Source organism: Pimephales promelas, chromosome 23 (genome assembly GCF_988280905.1).
Source record: "Pimephales promelas chromosome 23, fPimPro1.hap1.1, whole genome shotgun sequence".
NCBI classification, from domain to species: Eukaryota; Metazoa; Chordata; class Actinopteri; order Cypriniformes; family Leuciscidae; genus Pimephales; species Pimephales promelas.
Window position 1 is genome coordinate 1,350,198 of NC_142791.1, and position 13,990 is coordinate 1,364,187.

General features: G+C 37.1%; 2 protein-coding genes across 4 annotated transcripts in view; both read right to left on the reverse strand.

Moving 5' to 3' along the window:
• The window catches only part of nf1b (neurofibromin 1b), a 75,036-nt gene extending 65,273 nt beyond the window's left edge, over positions 1-9,763 (reverse strand). For 2 of the 3 annotated variants that reach the window (XM_089126437.1, XM_089126436.1), the window contains exons 1-5: positions 9,467-9,760; positions 5,607-5,750; positions 1,696-1,779; positions 1,401-1,591; positions 1,203-1,309 (exon numbers count right to left, since the gene is read on the reverse strand). In XM_089126437.1, coding sequence (XP_088982563.1) covers positions 1,203-1,309; positions 1,401-1,591; positions 1,696-1,779; positions 5,607-5,750; positions 9,467-9,526 — 586 coding nt within the window. In that variant the 5' untranslated portion in view covers positions 9,527-9,760. Of the gene's footprint in view, positions 1-1,202; positions 1,310-1,400; positions 1,592-1,695; positions 1,780-5,606; positions 5,751-9,466 lie in introns of all 3 variants that reach the window. The other variant, XM_089126438.1, reaches the window with a different exon arrangement.
• A 2,327-nt stretch (positions 9,764-12,090) lies between these two features.
• ksr1a (kinase suppressor of ras 1a) overlaps positions 12,091-13,990 on the reverse strand; it is a 40,042-nt gene continuing 38,142 nt past the window's right edge. Inside the window, exon 20 of the mRNA XM_089126251.1 lies at positions 12,091-13,257. Coding sequence (XP_088982377.1) covers positions 13,251-13,257 — 7 coding nt within the window. The 3' untranslated portion in view covers positions 12,091-13,250. The remainder of the gene's footprint in view (positions 13,258-13,990) is intronic.

Genomic DNA, 13,990 nt, shown 5'->3' on the forward strand with positions numbered 1-13,990 from the left:
CATCGGCTAATTTCAAAATCAGCAAAGACAGCAATAAGGGAGAGCGGCAACAGCCCTGGTAATATCATTTCATTCCTTTACTTTTAATAAAGATGGTAGAGTTAAGCGTCTGCGACTTACTTTCACTTTGATTTGCGATAGATTGCGGCGCATTGGCTTGATGAATAGGGGCTCAGATCTGAGCGAGGTGATGTGATCGTCATATCACGTCGGAAGTTCTGGGAGTCTCCCGCATATTGATAGTGAACGAGACCTTGCAAATGTGCCACGCGAAAGCTAGTCCCGCGCTCTCCAATTGTTAATAAGAAAGCGATAAGGGGCCGTTTACACCTGTGGTCACTTCGGAAGTATATATATATTTTTAAATATATGTAAAAGCAATATTCGAATAGTAACTTTAGCATTCGAATAGTATTGATTTTTTTTAATATTCGAATTATATTCGAATTTCGGAATTCGTTCCAACAGACTGTTTGTATTTGAGCGCCCCCAAGTTGTGTTTAAATGTAACTTCAGAAGCTCCAGACACGTGAGCAAAAGCGCCAATCTCATTGGTCACGTTTTTGACGTGGCGCGTCAAACCAAAATAAACGAACCCGAGGCGTTTAAAAAAAAAAATTACGCTTTTACGCGTGCCGTTTTTCGCGTCGGTGTGCACACTCACATTGGCGCCCTTTGTTTAGTCATGAGGCGTTAAACGTCAGCGAATAGAGTGCCGAAGTGATGACGTCACTTTGTAGGACAACTCGGAAGTTAGCGGCGCATGGGTTCCCTCGGTCGAAAAGCTATGGACTTTTGGGAAAAAATAAATAAATAAAATAAAAATCGCAAAAAATAAGATCTGTGTTCAACAAAGAGTTGTGACCCTTACACGTTTTGTCCATCAAGATAATCTTTACAAGTTAATCCAATTTATACATTTTGAAGCCTATATGAGTTTAAAAACCACAAGCAGGTTATAACTGTGTGTTCTATGTCATAGATCAAAAACGTGAAAATATTAAGAGGCTTTGTTCACCACAGACCTTATTTCGAATGATTTAGCATAAACCCATTCAAAAATCCCATAGACTTGACGTGCTAAAATGCTAACTCACTTCCGCGTTTTCGCCTATAAAGTGACGTCGTAACTTCGGCACTCTGTATCGCGTGCAAAATTCATTCCGTTGTTAACAGGCCTTCAGAGCTTGAGTCTATCAAACCTTGCAGCAGGCGTTTGAGTTTACAGCAGTCCACGTTGATGTACTGGATGAGCTCGATGTCGTGCACGTCTACGTTATCCTCAGAGCAGACGGTCAGCTCCTGCAACCTGCAGAGAACCACACAGACAGAAGTCAGACTCAGAGGGATCAAATCCATCACGGATATCACGGATCAGTCCTTCATCCGGTCACGAGCACCTGGTGGAGATGCGGCTGAAGACGGCGCTGAAGTTACTGCAGCTCAGAGAGAACAGGACGCCACACGCAGAGTTCCTCAGCTCCGCCGCGTGCTGGTTTCCCTCGCGGAACGCGTGGATGAAATGACAGATCTCGGGCAATAACTGCTTCACCAGCATCGTCTCGTCAAGACGCATGCTGTCCTTTGGTTGCTAATAGAGAAAGAGGCATTTACGGGATTCATCAAAATGATGCTGAAAAAGCAATAACTGCATAACAGTTACAGATCATGAGAGACCCGGCACCCGTCTCTCACCCCTGCCAGGCATTTCTCTAGTGTGTCCAGGATGATAAGTTGGGACAGGTAAAGGTTCTTCTCCGCAGTATCCCCAAATATTCGCTGTAAAAGAGAGAGATGACAGACTATGTCAGGGTTCTGTCTCTGACTCTTGCTGCGTCCCAATTCGCTTACTTATACTTAGGGCTGGGCGATATGGCCAAAAAAAATTATCACGATAATTTTTTTTATATCAGTCGATATCGATAATTATCACGATATATGTCAAATATTTATTTTTTTCAAGTTTAAAGGCAGATTTTTGCAACAAAGTTGTATAAACCAGAGTGTTAATTGTGTTTTTAAACTACTCTTTAAATTTATGTTCACTAACAAAAACAGTAACATCGTTTTTTTTTTCCCTTTTTTTTTTCTTACGTAACAACCACATTTTTATTTGGTAAAAAGTAATATTCTGACTGTTTGAGTTGCATTCAAATTAACCATTGGTCATTCAGTATCATGCATTTAGATCATGATAACCACAGATAAAACCAGTTATAGCCTATAACTTAGCTCCTCACTAACATGGCATAACTTTGTTTTCTGTATTTTTTGAATGAAAAACAATAGCCTGACAGCTAAATACATTATTAAATACTGTACTTATATTCCATTAGTCATAATACATTGTCAACATTAATAATATTATACAATTCAATATGTATATCCCACATTTCATGGTGCAGTTAATATTACCAGGCTAACCTTACAGTAAATCCATGGTAGGCTAAATGGATTCAGTATCAATTCAGATTCTGACTGTATCGTTGCACGCAGTGTTTCTCCTTTTTGTCAGCGGTGTTTAATCTGCCTTTAAACTGGTTTAAACTTGACATTTGTGTTCTTCGCTGAACTCAAGTGCTTCTCACTGGATCTCGTGAGCAAAACGATCAGAGGCGCGTCTGCGTGAGCTCGCGCTCCGCTTGGACTTTGAGCCGAGCGGATAAATGCTCCGTGTGGCGCGCGCGGTTTAAATGAGTTTCGTTCCGCTTTTTTGACGCATAAATATTATCGAACATTTATCGACCTCTTGATATCGTTTTATCGAGGAAAATTATATCGCGATAATTATCGTTATCGTTTTATCGCCCAGCCCTACTTATACTACGCCCTAAAAGTATGTACTCTTTTTGTGAGGAAAAAGTACATACTTTTGAGTGTGTAGCAAAAGATTAGGCAAGCTTTAGGACATACTATCACGTCATCTTTAACGGACGGCTCTGTGCATCCTGTCACCGTAAACTGCCCTGTCAATCATCTGGTCACAGTTAAAATCCTCCATTCTATCTAATTTTATTTGCTACTGTTTCGGAGAGCACGTTCATCTGCCAGTTGTGGGTCTTTCATGCTCTCCTCGTGTTTGCAATTTGAATATAACGATGCATTTAAAACGTAATGGCTAAACGTGTCTTTACAAAAGTTCACAATGCAGCTGCAAATGCAATATAATGTGGACAACATTGAATAAATTCATTTTCGTCAGGTTAGATACTGATAATTAATCACTCGAAGCTCTTTATCTAAACCTCTCTACACAACCGTCCTCCGCATCGACTACGTGTCTGTAGTTTTTTAACACTTTTTACTCGTGTTTGTAGTTCTAACCGAATCTGAACTACACTTTCACACTTTTAACTGAAAACTGTACTTTATTTGTTTTATATTTTGGTTTTAAATTTTATATTCTACATATGTATGTACTGTGATGTTTTATGTGGTGTATGTGTAATGTACGTTATTTTATTTGTTTACCTGCCCAGGGACAGCAGATGTAAACTAGCTATTAGCTAATTCTGGTGCAATTACTTTTAATTGTGCACTGTCCCTGAAAAAATAAACAATAAAATGAAAAAATAATGAATGAAATGAACCCTCGTCCAACGCGCAATGGTTTGTGGGCAATATCAGCCGTTAGAGTGTTCATCGATCTACACTTCGGATTCTGACCGGAAAAAGTAGACCATCCAGGTATCTTTGAAACACTCATTTCAACATACTACGATTTGGGACGTACTAATTCTATTTTCGAATACTATTTAGGACGGATAGTATGCGAATTGGGATGCAGCATCTGTCTTTGTTTGTGTTGGTCATGTGCTCCTCCTTGTTTCCCTGCACCACGCCCTCTTGCCTCGCTTCTGGTCCTCATGTTCTCTGCTCCCTTTCTAGTTGAGTCCTCGTTTGCCTGAGCGTTCTCACCTGTTCTCTGCTCCCTTTATACGTGTTCTCTTGCCCTCACGGTTTGCCAGTTCATTATATATTCTCTGGGTTATATTGTTTGTTTGACAGTCTTCTGCAAATGCTAGTCAGAGCTCACTTTAAGTCTAGTTCACACTAGAGCCAGACCGATATTATCGGCCGATATTAGACATTTTCCAAACTATCGGTATCGGCAGTTATAATGGCCGATAAATGAATATTTTTAAAAATAAAATAAAAACGGACGAAACACGCTTGAACCACGTCACGAGTGTTGGAGTTGTATAGTTTGTCCACCAGAGGGCGCTCTACACTCGTTGAGTTGGTCATGATAGATACATTGCTTGAATAACAATTAAAAGAACATCCCCATCAGTTCTCTTAACTCAAATAAGCAGGACAAAATTTGTGACTATCATGTCCAGTTTTGCTGCTGGTAAATAAGCCGAGAGTGAAGCGGAATTCGCTAGTAATAGTTACGTTACGTTACGTTGTTACAGTGTAGTTGACTGACTGTCCTTTTAACTTTTGACAACGTGACTGAAGTATCATCTGTCTGTTCTGTTGTGACAATAAAAAAAAAACAAGTTTCTTTTTAAAATGCATTATCATATTATTTTAGTTAAAATTCATAAATAACTTCAAATAACTAATGTTAGGGAAATCTGTTAATGTTTTGTTGCACGTTTCAGAAATAAAAATAAAAAATATCGGCCGATATATCGGATTTTAAAACCAAAAAAATATGTGTATCGGTATCGGCCTTCAAAATCTTTTATCAGTCGGGCACAAGTTCACACTACATGATTTTAAGCCCGATTTGCAAATCGTTGAGCTCGCCGACAGGTCAAGGTGTTATCGCGTGTAAATCAGCGGACGATGAACGCTCGCCGATCTGTTAGTATGGCAGAGCCAACAATGCATCAAAGATGCAACGCCGAGCCCAGAACAATATCTAGCATGCCAGATATCCAGAGCTGTCGCACGACTCAACCTCAGTGATGTCATGAGCTGCAGCCAATCAGAGCAAGGCATGGGTTGAGGTCACCGGGTAAATCTTATTTTTCTTTATTTGCGTTTTTTTTTTCTCAGAGTAAATCATCGCGCAAACAGTTTGTTTTCAATAAAGATATAAAATAACTAAAATTGAATCTGAAGGATCATGTGACACTGAAGTAATGGATGCAGAAAATTCAGCTTTAACATTACATTTTAAAATAAATCAAAACAGAAAACAATTATTTTAACTTGTAATAATGTTTGACCCCAAACACCAACTTTTGAACGGCAATGTACATTTTATAAAATATTTAGTGCCATCAAATCGATTAATCGCATCTAACATGTACATATGTGTATATATATATATATATATATATATATATATATATATATATATATATGAAGAGTTCAGATGCAAAAGCCTCTAAATGCCATTTGAAATTTTCTTCTAAAATGACCATTTTTATCCAGCTTGTATATTTAAGTTCAGTAATTTCACTTAAATGACAATTAATAGGTAATCTTCATTGCCATTTAAGTGAAATTACTGAACTTAAATATACCAGCTTGATAAAAATGATCATTTAGAAGAAAATTTCAAATGGCACTTGAACTCTTCATATATATATATATATATATATATATATATATAAGTCTGTAAATGTTTATTGTGTGCATGCACTCACCATGTTATTGACGTTCTTCAGGATGCTGGTGAGTCCACTGATGACCAGGGAGAATTTGTACCTGGAGATGTTGATCAGACATTCCTTATTGTGTTCTGTGCTGATCTTAGTGTGTGTGTTCTGCAAGCCGACTTTCACAGGAAGCTAAAAACAAACAAACATGCACAGTTAGACTGTGTTCATCATGAACAAACATATGCATTAGGATAGGAATGCGTTTGTGTTCAGATATCAGAGTGAAAAGTGACTTTCATTTTTGGTCTATTATATTATATGGTCTATAGATTTGTAACAATATTGCATGCATCATATGAACCACTTTTGTTTATAATTTTGGAGCTTGACAGTCCAGTCACCATTTATTTTCATTATAAATGGTCAAAAGTTAGGAATCATTTTTGGAAAGAAGTCTCTTTTGCTCACCAAGTCTGCGTTTATTTAATCAAAAAAAAAAAAAAAAAAAACAGTAATACTGTGAATTATTATTATTATATATACACCTCTATTTTAATATATTTAAAAATGTAATTTATTCTTGTAAAGGCAACAATTAATTAATACTTTATTTTACAAGGATTCATTAAATTGATTAAAGTGAAAGTAAATGCATTATTAATATAACAAAATATTTAGCCTACATTTCAAATAAATGCTGTTCTTTTGATCAAAGAATCCTGAAAAGTTAAAACTGTTTTCAACATTGATAATAGTGAGACCCATTATTAATAATTGAGCAGCAATCATGATTGATAATAATTGACATTGAATATATATTTCAATGATTTCTAAAGCATCATGAGACACTGAAGACTGAAGAAAATTCAGGTTTCCATCACAAGAAAAAATTAAAGAACACATTTAATAAAATAATAGAATAAATTAAAATCTAAAACACAGAATATTTCACAATGTCACTGTTTTTATCTGCATTTCTGTATATTTCCGTATATATCTGTATTTTTGATCAAATAAACACAACCTTGGTGAGCAGAAGAAAAGAGACTTCTTTTAAAACATAATTATTCCAAACTTTTGACCTCCAGTGCAAGTAAAAGAGTAGCCAGGATATTCTTCAAACATTTACAATGATGACAGAATCATTTAATATTTCCTCTAATCAATATGAAAACGCCATTAAAAAAAAAAAAAACTTGCTGGGGGATACAACAAAGTAAACACTTTCAAACATCTCGATTTCAAGGAGCAGTTCTGGAACTTGCTAAAAACCAATCAGTGGTGCAAAATCTCTTTTTGGGATTATCCAGAGTTTAGGCTTAGCATCACTAATCTCCGCTGAACCTCAATCAAACTGCAATGATCCCAACACAGGCCACAAGCCACCCTTGACCCCTTCAACAAGACCAATCCTTCTCCACAAACTCTCAAACCCTCTGATCTGTGTGTATATATTGTACACCACCAAATCTGGTATTTAGCACCCGAAAGTAATAAGGGTAATTTAGCTAAGACTCACGAAAAGACCGTTTTCAAAAGCGTTTGTTGTTGCAGTACCTTTAGCAACCGTTGGGGGGCAGCAAAACTGAAGTACCGTCTAAACTGATATTTTTTTCATGTGTTGCCAGTTTAACCTGCTCATAAACATCATATTTCTCCTGAATCTCACAGACTTCTGCATTCAAAGAGACAGTTCACCCCACACAACGCAAAATCTAACTAAAATCCTACCAGAGACTACATAAAAGAAAGTCATTTGGGTTTGAAACATGAGGGGGAGTAAATAACATGAAATCTTTTCAAAACCACATCGTTCTGTTTCAAAAACAGCACTCAGTTAAGTCTGTCAATGTTTATTTATAAATTATATTTTGGTGTCTGGTCGAATTTTACTTGTAAGTAGCACGTTTCTGCAGTTAAAACACAGTCCACACAGAGGCCAAACTACCAAAATAAGATGAAACAAAAACATATAACCATTCACAGACATTCACCGATCTGTGGTAAACAATGGGTTATATTTCTAACTTGAACCTTTCGATTGCAGGTTTAAACCAGTAAAATCCACACTAAAGAGGGAGAGTCACTCCGCTATATATCACACAACATACCTCACTGAAACCATGAAGAAACTTAATAACTCTAAACGGATGATTCAGCTTTTAAAATGAGAAAGTGAAGCTGTGTGGATCAATCAAGGGTCAGCAATAAGGTTGGTTCACTTGTGGGACACAAAATATGTAAAGTATGGACATAAACACAACATAAAGTATATAAAACGGAGTGCAAGTGTTATGAACACTAACCTTCCTCTCACACGATGTGACGACATGCTCCTGGAGCAACAAAACAGGACATGTTCAAGCAATCTTAGCCGCTATCTTTGACCCTCGAGAGCTAATGTCTGTCAACAAGACGTGTTTCATACATGCATTTTTATCTGGAAGATTTTCTAGTGTTTGTTCAGCATTAAAATATTCCCTTATTTGTGACATTTACTATATTTAGTATACACTATGCATGCGAATACACTGTTTTTATGAAATTTTTACAAAAAAATGATGTTTAAAATTGACCCAAAAAAATACCAAAGATAAATATTGAACTATCGAAATTTACCTCCTGCTCTTTTTGTGATGCTTTATCCAAAACTCGAAGAATCGTTTTCTTTAAGCAAGAACTGAATTTGTATTTAGGTTCAATCTCAAAGTCTATTATAAGGAAGCAATCAAAACGTATAGAAAATGTATCATGTTTGACAAAATTTCTTAATATTTTTCATCATCATCATCATGTCACGTGTACCCTTTTCTTTTCTTCCATGAAATTAAAATTCGGATTTTTTATAATACTGCACACATAGTACACGCGCTATTATAAATCAAATTACATTCCCCGCCCTCTTGCAGTGACATCTCTTCTCTAATGACGTGTTTACTGGCGCGAGGGCGGGGCAAGCTGTCACTCACATGACATCACAGCAATAGCAAACCACAACAATCTAATAATCAAATCAAGCTCTTGTTTGAGAAGCCTTTTCATTCGCTTGCTATCGCGACTTCAGTTCCATGCCGACATTAATTCATATTTTATTGTTATTCTTCTCACCTTTACACGACCTCATTTACTTCTAAAAATGTCAAACTTTTTATGTGTTTTGCCTGTTTAATTACCCGACAACCACGTTTTGGTGGCTTTAAAACGGGTTTCAAAGTGCTAGTTTTTGAAAACAAAGTGTAAACTACAAAAACGCGAATTTATGAAAACGGTGAAGTCATGCGCATGCGTATTACGCGTGTAGTAGTGTTTATATACAAAGTGACATCATCAACTAATGGGCTGGCATGAGTAGTAATACAGCGTTTTTAATTGTTTTCGCGGATCTGTGTTATTATGGGGATAGTTTTGACATAATCGTCTGTACACAAACACTAGCCTACCGCAAACTATCTTTACTACGGTCGAGAACCGGTACAATAAAATGCGATTAAGGTTATGGTGGACAAATTTTGGCTTGGGGTAACATAGTCCAAAGACAGTGATTGGTCAATAAGATTTGTTTTTTAATAATTTGTTGACAGACGCGCAACGCTAAACCTAAAATCATTGGTCAGCGATTGATTGAACGGAAAGATTTCCCAAAAAAAAAAACCTTTCCCTCTGATTTTAGGTTAGGGCTTGTTTAGGTTTAGGGTTGACACGAATGTGGTTCCAGGTTTAGAAAAGCATCCTGAGCAACATGTCCTACTAGATTAGTCCCGTCCCATGCCTTTTACGTTGTTATCGGGACATAAACATGACAGCATCAGAATGAGCGTCTGCACGGATGCTCTGCGGCGGCGGCGGCTGCGTAACTGCGCATCCGTGCAGACGAAGCGTTCAGAGAGGTTTAGATGAGCTCTGACCTGCTCGTCGAATCGGGTGATGACGGCCTGGACCCACTCCACGGGCTTCTGCGCCGCCATGGCCGCTCACGCCTGCACCTCCGCCACTGATGATGATGAAGATGATGATGAAGTGGAGGAGGAGAGGACGCCTTTTCCGCGGTCCGCGACCCCTGCGCTCCTCGATCCGCGCCGCGCTGAGGGCCGAACGAGGGGCGGCTTGGTATTCGGTCTGGTCGGTGTCAGAAACAGCAGCATGCCGCCATGACAGTGCCCGGAAGTTTGAATCCTCAGATCCAGCGAAGCAGCAGCAGAACAGCGGTGCAGATGAGAGATGAAAACACGAGTGCGCATGCGCCAGCAGAGATAGCGAGTGAGAGAGATTTTTTATTTATGTATTTTATTCTTTAATTTATTAAATTCTACATATTATTTATAAAACTATAGGCCTACTAAATATTATATAGAATTATTCCTATTATGGTATTTCCATGATTATTGTTTATATTATAACATTGGACGTGAAATTGAAAAAGAATATAGCATACAATTCATTATTCATTAAAACTGAGACTACTCAATTTTGACTACTCAAACTGAGAGAGAGAGAGAGAGAGAGAGAGAGAGAGAGAGAGAGAGAGAGAGAGAGAGAGAGAGTGCAGTCACAAAATAGAAAATGACTTATTGAATTATTTTTAATGATTATTTAAATACATAAAGTACATACATATACATACTAAATACATTTTTTAGCTCTAAAAACAACCCCTCATTTCACACTTTCTGAGCAATGTTTTTATAGGACCTAATCCAAAAATATAGAAATTAAGTAAATAAATAACATGAAGCTTGTTTGTGTTATTTTTTTTTATGTAAATGTTAAATAAAGCCACTTTATAGGTCTAAGAAAAAGATATTTTAGTTTGTGTAAAAGCATACACTCCAAGTCACTTCTTACCAGTCACATGCTGTAAAGGAAACAGATTCATGAATCTGGGGAAACGCAGAGAGAGAGAGAGAGAGAGTGAGAGAGCAGAAGAAAGAGCAGCTTGTTGCAGGCAGTGCGAGGCGCAGTGTGAGTAAAACTCAAAGAGATGCCGGAAACAGCATGGTCAATGCAGAACAGTGAATGCTCTCAGACACAGAGAAATTAGGAGCTGCCTCGAGACACAAAGCAAACCTTTGTGAAGAGCCCTGAAGCTCAAATCTCCTCAGTGGAAACAGTGAATGGACAGTTTCTCAAGAGTCTCCAGATCTAGTGGTCGTGGTATTCACAAGAATATGGACTGCTGGCAACAAGCTGCTGAGTTCACAGGGGTTTTGACAGTTCAAAATAACTACCTGACAGCTCACTGAATGCCCTGATAAACATGCAAACTGCACTGCTCTTAAATGATAGGCCATATTCATTATTAAATAAAAACAAAATTGTCTTTTATTTATTAATCAGTATATAAAACTGCAGGGTTATATCTTTCATAGACACTGAGGTTCTCTCACATTTTTTTTTGTTTGTTTATCAATAGCAGAACGATCTTATACTGATACAGTTCCCTCAAACTCTAAATAGTTGCAGTCTTGAAAGAGGAAAATGCTTTTCAAAGAATTATCTAAGCAACTTTAGGGCTTCACTGTGCTACTTAAGTTGTGTGACCATGTGCAAGAATGGACTTCATGCAGTTAAACAGTGTAACACTGACCCCTAGAGGTCATTACTGGCATAAACACGGTCTGTTTCCCAGCCCCGTCTCCAACGACACGATAATTTTCATCATTAAATGTATATCATATACATTTATAATGATGAAAATAACTCGTTTCGTTGTTATTTGAACAATTTAGACTTTCAATTTAGACTTTCCCTCAATTCGGACAGTTTTAGCCTATATACAGTAGGCTAGCCTATCTCTGAGGCAATTGTTGTATATTTGTCCACCATTCCCCGCTAAAATGTACAGATTAGTAGTTGACAAATGCAGTTTTTCAACTTATTTGGATACACCAGTGGGTTAACTCTTAAATTTCATGTAGGATGTTGAACACACTCAAACGTTGTTTTCATGATTTAGGACTTAATATTTTGTTTTTATTTTATGATGTTACAAAGACCGAAATGCTCTGAGAGCACGTTATTTCATGAGAGCACTTCACTATGTTTATGAGTATTTATTAATCTGTCTTTATGTGTTGTGTAGTGTTGTGTGTTTTTGTCTTGGATGCCATCATTGCACTGTAAAACAAATTTACCTACGGGTATAATAAAAAGTAACCTAACCTAACCTTAATAGACAAGATTTTTATGCTGTAGCTACAAACTGTATATTCAATCCCCTTACCCATCACAGAAAACTATGTGCATTTTTACATTTTCAAAAAACATCTCTTAATATGATTTATAAGCTGTTTTCCTCATGGGGACAAGGATTTTGGATATTGCCATCTTTGTGAGGACATTTTGTCCCCATAATATAAGGTTTAGATTATGAACGATGGCCTAAAAACAGGTTTAAGCACATTCTGTGTCTAATGTAATATGACTTTAGTTTAGACCTTTCCCATTTCATCCCCCAACATCACATCACAAGTCTCTGCAAATCCCCGGGATCCTTTTCAACAATTTCTAACGTGTATAGATCTGAACACAGTCACGTGACAAGCTCGATTTTATTGTCTTTCAAGGATGAGAACAGACACTGTGTACAGTAGCCACATGCAATACAAAAATATGACTGTACATGACATGTATCGACCCATTCTAAAAAAAGTTTTCCATGTTTTTTTGTTTTGCGCTTTTTTTTTTTTTACATGAAAAAATATAAAGAATATTTACATCTGGGATAGCACAGCAGTACCTATTCAAAATGTCATGATGTACAGTATATATATATATATTTATTTATATTTATATAAAATGTCCATATAAATATTAAAAGAATTCTGTTAATTGAATGTACAATAAATAAACCATATTTATACATAAATAATTTACATTGTCATTTCCAGTCCTTCACAAAAACACACACCCTTCCACATACACAACGTTACAAACACGCATGTTACACACATGAGAGTTCATGTTTACACAACTTATGGAACACTGTTCTGCTGGGTTCATCGAAATCTCACTTTAATATGAGCGCTCAGCATCTTCGCAGTGGAAAAACAGGACCTATAGTCAGGTGAGAAGATTCACATGCTTCTCTTTGGCTCATTTTCGCGATCTGTACTCAGAAATGGCCCTTCTATAACACACACACACACACACACACATACACACACACCACATTTTTGTTAAAACCTCACAGCTCAATCATTTTTCATCTTTTGCGAAACAAAATGTCTACTATTAAACACCATGGAGACTGACTGACAACTAAAGGTGTGTTAGTATGAACCAGGCGAGCCAATCAGAGACAGAATCAGCGCATGTCACACAGGACTAAGAGGCACCAAGACCACGAGAGAGAGAGAGAGAGAGAGAAAAGGAGAACATCTTCATTGCAGTGTCATTGATTCCAACAGGAAATGCATCACGTGATGTCACATACCGGAGCAGGATGGGAAGAGAGAACCAGTCGCACACTCCGAAAATAATAGTAGGTATAGGATTTTAAAAAAGGCAAAGCGTTTCATTTTACGCATCGCCACGGCAGACCCCATCCCACCACCCACAGAACCAAAGAGAGATAGAGACGGAACAGCAGGCGATGTTAGTTTGTAAGTCCAGAAGAGGTCAGGCTTTCAGCAGGCATGCAAGGCAGGGCCAGGAATTGTGTTTTGCATTGCTCATGTTTCAGGCACGTGGCTACAACCTACGACAACAAAAAATAAATGATAGACAAAAAAGAAAGAAGCAGATTAGAGAGATAGAAAGCATTCGTTTTAGAGTTATGAATTTACAGTAGGAGAGGAAATCAGCAGATAAAGGTACACTAAAGGGATGCTTCAGGAATTAGCATTAAGCTTTGTATTAGTAGAAAACCTTTATGAGGGCGCTTTCCAGAAGTTTGAGTTTATGTAAAAAAAATGTAATTATTCATATTTTATATAAAATATATGTTTTCAAAACCTGGGCGAAAAATCAAAGCCAAAAATATGAACAAGTTTTAGGTTGATATCTCAAAAAATGAGCTTTCAGTGAGATGTGGTTTGGCCGCAGTACCGAACGCTTCCACTAGGGCACAACCAGACTCCATCACTGCCCATATAAGGGCGCCTCCATTTCCATTTGTGTTTGAGTGATCTGAACCATTATTTACACAATTTTCATACAATTTATGAAGTAGACATCCTATTCAGGAGTAATATGAGACGTTTGGCAGATTTTGATATGAATTCAACCTCTAAGAAACATAAAAAGAACAAGTATGTGTGTTATAGCTCGCTGCCGCATCACAAATGGTGAATATATAATTTTATTCTTTATATTTAAAACATTTTTAGACCTTTTTTTCTAAAATAATTGAATGAATGCACTCTTTTGAAAACAAACTGAGGTTTCTACCTTTTTTTCCATGATTTTTCATTGCCATTTCAAAATAAAAG